Source organism: Dendrobium catenatum, unplaced genomic scaffold (assembly GCF_001605985.2).
Source record: "Dendrobium catenatum unplaced genomic scaffold, ASM160598v2 fragScaff_scaffold_943, whole genome shotgun sequence".
Lineage (NCBI taxonomy): Eukaryota > Viridiplantae > Streptophyta > Magnoliopsida > Asparagales > Orchidaceae > Dendrobium > Dendrobium catenatum.
In genome coordinates this window covers 361,784-370,455 of record NW_021319405.1, presented here as the reverse complement: position 1 = coordinate 370,455, position 8,672 = coordinate 361,784, and the positions used below count along the sequence as shown (strand labels likewise).

At 32.7% G+C, this 8,672-nt stretch overlaps 1 protein-coding gene across 1 annotated transcript; it reads left to right on the top strand.

The window, feature by feature from the left end:
- The first annotated feature begins 413 nt into the window (after positions 1-413).
- Positions 414-1,301, top strand: LOC110092334 (uncharacterized mitochondrial protein AtMg00810-like). Its single transcript, XM_020816840.1, has one exon. It carries the CDS (start codon positions 414-416, stop codon positions 1,299-1,301), a length of 888 nt encoding a protein of 295 aa, XP_020672499.1.
- Positions 1,302-8,672: the final 7,371 nt, after the last annotated feature.

The window sequence follows — 8,672 nt, the reverse complement described above, 5'->3', positions numbered from 1 at the left end:
ATTACCAGAAAACCTTTAGCCCGGTAGCAAAGCTACCTACCATACGAATTCTGTTTACCATAGCTCTTTTCCACAGCTGGAATGTACATCAACTTGACGTCGCGAATGCGTTTTTGCACGGTGATATTAATGAGACTGTCTATATGAGACAACCCAAGGGGTTTGAAGATTCGGCGCAACCCACACATGTCTGTCGTCTCCAAAAGGCCATTTATGGGCTTCGGCAAGCACCAAGATAATGGTACACGACATTTACAAACTATCTCCTTCAAATTGGCTTCAAGCATTGCCAGTCAGATCCTTCGTTACTGATCCTGCATCGTGACAAGTTACAAATCTACCTATTGGTCTATGTGGATGGTATTCTTATTACCGGGAATGACGACAATAAAATGAAGGACCTCATAGCGCAAATGAAGCACAAATTTATCATGAAAGATCTCGGGTTAGCACATCAATTCCTCGGCATTAAGATTGACTCCACTCCAGATATGTATTTTCTATCTCAAACTACTTACGCTCAATCAATTCTTCATATAGCCGAGTTGCACAAATGCAACTCGGTTGCTAATCCTTCCTTTTCAAAAATTCCAGATCAGCACCTGGAGGAATTACTCTGTTTTGACGACCTTCTCTACTGGAAGATAATCGGATCTCTACAATACTTGACTTTAACAAGACCAGACATCGCTTACGCAGTGAATGTATTGTCTCAGCACATGCATAAACCGGAAGTCATTCACACAGCTATGCTAAAGAAACTTCTTCGATACATTAAAGGTACACTTGAGTTCGGTCTTCCTATTTCCCGTTCCAGTCTTCAGCTTCGGACGTATTCTGATGCCGACTGGGCTTCGGATCCAGTCACACGTAAATCTACAACCGGCTTTTGTACATTTCTTGGAGACACGTTAGTTTCTTGGACTATCAAGAAACAAACCACGGTTTCTCGATCCTCCACAGAATCTGAATATCGAGCCTTAGCGTCCGCAACAGCCGACACTATATGGATCAAACGCCTTCTAACGGATTTTAGCATCGACCACCAGCAGCCGGTTGATGTATTCTGTGATAACACATCCACCATCGCTCTAGCGAATAATCCCGTATTCCATGCTAGAACGAAACACATAGAAATCGATCAAAGATTCGTGCGGGAGCATATTATGAACAATACAATTCGGTTGCTACCGATAAGCACTGTTGATCAGCTCGCCGACATCCTAACCAAGCCATTAGCTACCTCTTGGTTCAAACTGTTGAGATCCAAACTGACTATTGGTCCCCGATCGTCAGTTTGAGGGGGAATGTTAAGACTGCATTATTTACTATTCTAATTAATCTTGTAATCGAATCATTTGCTTCCACGTGTAACACCCTGCTATGGGTATCTATATATTCTCCTACTCTATTTGTAATAAGGATAGGAAAATAATAAGATCAATTATTTCTGTTTATTGTTCGTCTCCTCTGTTTGGCATCCTGAGAAGGAATGCATTTCTACAAGAGAGACAAAGGCTTCATTTGGGATGATTTTCTTGCTTCTTTTTAAAGCAGCTTTTTAGTACAAAATTTTTATACTAGAAAGCTGCTTTAAGAAACAGTAAGAAAGTCGTCTCAAACAAAGCGTGATACTTCATTCTTCTTAAAGTAGTTTTCTAATTCAAAATTTTTAATTTTTGTACTACAAAACTATTTTAAGAAGTAGTAAGAAAGCCATCCCAAATGAAGCCTAAGACTTGATTGTTATCCTAATAAGATGATAAAGTGATTACCTACTGAAATCCCTAAGGAGATTAATGCTCTATATTTTAGTGGGCAATATGCACCTCTTGGTTAGTACTGTTTGTTTGGTTTTACTTTTAGTTATGTGCTACTTTTTTTTTGTTGGTTTCTGAAATTATTGCTCATATCACCCACCACTGTTTGTCTGGGTGGTGAAGAGCCGGTTGGGCAAAGTTTAGATTCCTGGTTCGAATCCCTTGGCAAACAGTGAAAGCCTTAAGTGTTGGCCCGTGTAAATTGGTGTGGGTTGAGTGTTAGGTCGACTGGGATTTTCACTGGCCTAAGAACAGTACTTCCTCGTCACAAAAATAAAAAGCTCATATCATAGGATTGTTATATAATAATAATATTTTTTTTCCTCTTATGATCATTTTTGTCTTATGATTTTGACATATTGATTATTCGTAGTTATTTGGCATAAAATTTTTTAGCCAATTATTTTTTTATATTTTTGTGATGTCTATGTGATACCACCTTTTTTTTAGATAGGCTAATGGTTGAATTTCTCAATATTTTTTTTAAGGGTGTGATGATATTCTTAAGTTGAGGTTCACTAAGTTTGTTTGCATTTATCGTGATGTTTCAAATTATGCAAATATTTAATTGATTTTAGTCCAATTGTTTTAGATACTTTGGTACTCTTAGAGTCTCTTTAAGATGATTGTAATTTTTTATAATGGTAGATGTAAAGTTATTTTAGAAAAAAAAATTTAAAAAGTTGTTATTGAAAGCAACTTCCTAGAACAAAAATTTATTAAAAAATTTTTAAAACAGCTACCAAACAAAAATTATAATTATGATTTGAAAAGTAAAACAATAAAAAATTGTCTCATGAAACCTCAGGACAACTTTAGACCACTATTTTTTTCTTGCTTTCAAAAATCTTTTTTACTAAAAAGTAGCTTTACAAAGCAATAGTAAAGTTGTCCTAAATGAAGCCTTAGGTTTCAATTGGGATGATTTTCTTACCGCATCTTAAAACAACTTTCTAGTATAAAATTAAAAATTTTACTAAAAAATTGTTTTTAAGAAATAGTAAGAAAGTTATTCCAAACGAAGACTAAGGCTTCATTTGGGATGAGTTTTTTATTACTTCTTAAAGCGGAGTTTTAGTTAAAACTCAGTTTTAAGAAGCAATAAAAAAGCCGTTTCAAACGAATCCTAAGTCAATTGTATAACATTATCAAATGAAAATTTTGATAGCTTAAGACTTCTCGTAATACCACCATAGGTGATATCTTTCACACTATATGTCAACTTATATTAAATTGATGAATTTTGTAGTTATGCCTTGGTAATTATTGACTTTCACTAGAGAAATTGTTTGGACTCGGCTACGGCTCTCCATTGTTCTCTTATACAAAAATTTATGTAAAAAAATCTTATATCATATGTGCAGCTCTCAACTTATTTTTGTACATTAGATTTTCATACAACATTGTTGTTATGTGCTAAAAATTTTAAGTAGGTGAAGTGTATATTTTATATCTCTGTGTTTTACAAAAATTTAGTACGTATAAATAAAAGTAGTATGATCTAAATTTTTTTTAAATAGAGAATCCAAAAAAGAAAAAAAATCACGAGGGCTGACACAGTTGAAATATTTACTATATAGTAAGTGATACGAGAATTCTCCTCTTCGCTATTGAAGAAGAGGATGATTAAACAAAAGTTTGATTTTCCTTGAGGGATATTATAGAAATCATATCTACAAAGTGACAGTTGAGACCCAATAAGAGTGCTTGATTTCTTAAACATAGACTATATAAAAGGTGGTCACAGACGAACAACAATATACAATATTAGAGTTAATCTTCTTAGTATTCTACAGATGGTGATGATTTTTTATGCTGATCATTGATGATGATTGTGATTGTGAAGTTTCTAATAATGCTTTGAGTGTTTAACTTGAGCTCATTTAGACTCAGATTAAACACACTTTTGATTTGGTTGGTTTTGACTCATTAAGACATTTAGATCAACTATAAATTTGTTGAAATTAGAGTTCATATGATCTTGAATTTAATTTAAGTAATTTTCAATTCAAATTTCTGCCAAGAGGTTTGTACTGACCATATATCAATTATTATAATAAAATATCTCTTATCCCGCATAAATATTTCATCAGACAATAAAACTGTAAAAAAATAAATATTTTTGATATATCATCAAAAAATTATGGCACGAATCTTAAAGCAAAATCAAGTTGGAAATTTAAAAAATTAAATCGGTAAACATCTGAACTCTGATTTTAGCAAACTTACAGCGAACTGAATGTCTTGAAAATATGAACCCAACGACACCAAATTTGACTCAATCCAAGTCCAAATGAGTCCAGATCAAGGACCTGAAGCACATTTGAAAGATTCAATCCATAATTTGGATTATCAAACAATCTTCAAACATGACATTCTTATAATTGAATCGAGTGGCTCAACGAGACAAATCCAACAAGCCTAAGATCGTCAAATTCTGATATCATTAAGACATTCAAATGCCCAATAAACAGTCTACGATCAAGGGATTCAACATCGACCGTCCATTCAAACCACTTCCAGTTTACCCTTGATCTTCCTCCAATTTATTGGCTATGCCACTCTTAGAACATTATAAACAGACCCGTCATTCCTCATGGAAGAGGGGGAGGAGAAGGGGTCCCCCAAGCAAGAAGAGAAGGAAGATAATGAAGAGTTTTCTTGCCACCAGACTCCTCGACCACCATCGGGCTTCAGCCCAGCCACCGACTGTCACCAAACTTTTACCCGGCTTTCGACGGACATCCGATTTCTGCCCAACCACCAACTAATGCAGGACTTCGGCTCGTCGCCGGACTTTTACCCGTCACTGAACTTATGCCCATCATCGGATTTCTGCCGGACGCCAGACTTCCACTCATCGTTCGACTTCTTCCAATCGCTGGACTTTCATCAAACTTCTACTTGACGTCATACTTCCACCCAATACCAGACTTCCGCCTGTCGTTGGACTTTTATCGGACTTCTACCCGACGCCGAACTTCTGCCTGTTGCCGGACTTCCGGCCTCCGTCGCCAGCTGACTATGGTCCTTCCGACCTCCATAGACATATTGCAGTCCTTCCGACCTCTGTCACCAGACAACGGTCTTTTCTTATCACTATCGCCCACTAACTACGGTCCCTTTGAGCACAGTCACCAGACTACAGTCTTTCTAACCTCCGTCGCCTGCCGACTATAGTTCATCGACCAAACAAACATATCAATAATGATTTTTTCAAAGTCTCATCATGTAATGCACTTCATATGATGTATATGTTGCGACTCATTGCTCACGAGTTTATATTTTTGATGATAATAAACATTATGGCTCACATCTTTATGTTTCATAGTATTTTTCATTATATACTTATTTTATGTGTATACTAATTAACATTTCAGAATAATCATACTCCATATTGTTGAAGGCTTCAAATCAAGAATCAACAAATGTTATCAAAGCTTTGTTTCAAAACTATAAGTTTAAACAAGTTTTTGAAAATGATCATGACTACTTTTAAAAATCGTAACATATTAGAAAGATATTCGATCACTAAACTACCTTTATTTGATTTTTTTTTTTGTAAAATTCGAATGTCTACATGAAAAATTTAATGCTAAAGTCATTGCTATAATTGAATCAAAAGATTTAAATGATTATACTATTGATAATTTAATTGGCTCACTCATTGCTCACAAGCAAACTGTGTACGTGTCAAAGACTTTTGGATGCAGGTGAAATGATAGTGCTAAAAATTGACAACATAGAGAAAAGCAACTCAATAGATGATGAAAGTAAGGAGACATCATCGATAATGAGAAAATTTGAAAAGCTACTAAAGCGCAAGCATCAATATCAACAAAAGATGAATAAATGTAAAAATGGTAAGGATATTAAGAACTCCTCTAAAATAATTTGCTTTGGGTGTAGAAAATTTGGTCATATGAAAAATGAGTCTTCGAACTTAAAAACTTTTTTTTGCAATGATAAAAGGTAAAAATAAGCAAATTGCAATAAGGGCAAACGATAAAAAAAAAAATCCTCCTAGGTAGACTTAGCTTTTGAATCATCAGATTATGAGCAAGATGATGTTTAAAATTTATTTGTGTTTGTTTTTATTTTTTGTGTGTTTGTGTTTTTGTTTCTGAAATTTGATATTTTTTTTGTGAATATGTTTAATTTTTTATGTTTTTAGGATATGTTTATTTATGTTCTTTCTGTTATTTGTAAAATCACTCTGATTAACACACACACATTTTACATTTTCTTTTCTATACACTTTAGATAATTAAATCATTTTTCAAAAATCATTTTTACTAAAAATAAAAAATTTACCTCATATTTTTTTGAATTTTTATATAAGTTGTGGTTGACTTCTATAAAACAATGAAAGAAAGGAAACATATGATTTTGTCTCTCTATCTTATTTCCTAAAGATGCTATTTTACTTTTGATTTAAAATCTTTATCAAATTATAAATTAAAATGTAAAATTGAATTTTTTTATCTCCCCATATTTTTTCTATCTCATAGGCATCTTTTGCAAGTTATTGAATCCACCTTATTATTTTCTTAATTAAGCAGTTCATTTTTGTCACTAGAATGGATTTTTTTTTATTTTTAAAATTACATAAAGGAAGCATAATTGTTAAAAAAAATAGGCACAAAATGAGTCCAAAGCTAAAAAAATGTGCAATGACATCAAATTTGAAAAAATAATCAATTAAAAGTTGCGTAAAGCACACCAAAAAATAATAAAGAGGTACAAAATGAGCTCACAATAAGTTTGCTTACCTTTCATGTATTTCTTAAATCTTAAGAAAACTCTTATATCTATTGATATTTTCAATACTTGAGTTTGAAAATCATGATTCTAGATTCACCAATTTTTGCATTAATCTTCTATTAGATATATTTCATGAAAGGAGTTTTGAAAAGATTAGTATTCCTTTTTCTAATTTATTCTTTGATTTAGATGTTGACTTAAAAAATTTTTGAGCCTTTGAAGGAACCTGAAATAGGATTAACAAATTTTGAATATCTAACATTTCTGGATTATGTATTGTCAATTCATGACTTATTAAGTTTTTAAATAAAATCAAGATGTGAATTTCTCATTCCAAAAAAATTTGTAAAAGTTTCAAATTGATTCTTCTATAACATCACCTTCATTTGATCAGGGTCAGTTTGATCTTTAGTTCTTTTTTTTTTCTGTTATTTATATTTTTGTACTCCTCTTCTTTTTGATATTGTCAAAGGAAAAGAATGTACTGTTGTATTTGCTTCGCACTAGTATTTTTTGTTTTAGAAATCTTTTTGTTAATAAAAAAAATTGTTTTAGTTTTTCCTGTTTTTAAAATGATTATCTTAATGAGGGGGAGATTATGAGAGAAATAAAACTTGATTTGCAAATTCAATCAGTAATATTTGTCATCATAAAAAATGAAGAGATTGTTGCAACTCATTGCTCACAAGTTTATATTTTTGATGATAACAAACATTTGACACATCTTTATGTTTCATAGTATTTTTTATTGTATACTTATTTTATGTGTATACTAATATTTTAGAAAAAATTATACTCCAGATTGTTGAAAACTTCAAATTAAGAATCAACAATATATTTATTATACCAAGCCAAGGCCTTCCCCCAAGGAAGGTCCTCCCTCATTTGTAATCGACTGCAAATAATACTGGAATCATTTAAACCGGGTCGTGCCCCATGATTTTTCCAATTTTCAAGGTTTTCTACGTAAAAATCTTGATATCTCTTATAAATGTTGCACCATCTCTTTTTATCTGTATGCGTGCAGGATCGTCGTACAAAACTAAAATGTTAACTTTTGCATTTCTCTACCGCTGCTAATATTCCAGGATGCAACAATTTTTAACTATATCAAATATTTTGACAAGCACCATAAAGCTTTATAATAATTAGCAAATTTTGAAAATAAATAATAATTCTCAAAATTAAAATAAACATACACTTTATCACCAAACTCCTTATTTTAAACTCCACTCCTTAAACAATATACGTATATACTTTTCATGAAATCACGTTAGCATTTTTTTTTTTTTTGTATATGTGCCGTATACATAAACAATCACATCATCAATACATGAGAAAATTATTTATTTATTTATTCATGAATTCTTTGGAGCAGTACTGTACTGTAGCATGGTCGTTGCTTAATCTGTGATGCTATGAGCTGTCTCCATGTGGATGGATAGCTTTACAGCTAAAGAGTCTTCTTATACCTTTCAAGTAGTCAAATATGAAGTCTCAATTAGGAGAAATTATTAGGTGCAGAATGCAGACGGGGAGAATCGTCCGCACACTAGTATAAAATCTAGCTAGGTACCATTCTGTACCGTTGGGTACCACTAGGTACCGCTTGGTACCCTGTGTGTGTGCAGACGGTGCTCCCCCGTCTGCACTCCGCACCTAATATTTTTTCTTCAATTAGACTCGATTATTTTGATTCGCCTCCGAACAATATTTGGTCACATAAAACGATAAAATTAGAGAGAGTCGCCTTAGATGGTTTGGTCACATAAAACGACGACCTTTCGATGACCCGGTTAGGAGAGTAGAGGTATTAGATTTGACTTATGTTAAGAAAGGTAGGGGTAGACCTAAAAAGACTTGGTTAGAAAATATTAGGAATGACCTTTCTTTATTAGGTTTAAATGAGAATTTGACTTTTAATAGAACACAATGGAGAAAAAGGATTCATGTAGCCGACCCCACGTAGTGGGATAAAGGCTTGATGTTGTTGTTGTATGAAAAAGTTAATATTACGTGGAAAAAAAATAGGAAATAATATTAATAATATTATAAACTATATGCTTGGATAATCAAAAGGAAAAGCCC

Excerpts from the sequence above, each read along its gene's own strand:
- LOC110092334 (XM_020816840.1), top strand. The coding sequence starts at position 414 with ATGAAGCACAAATTTATCATGAAAGATCTCGGGTTAGCACATCAATTC.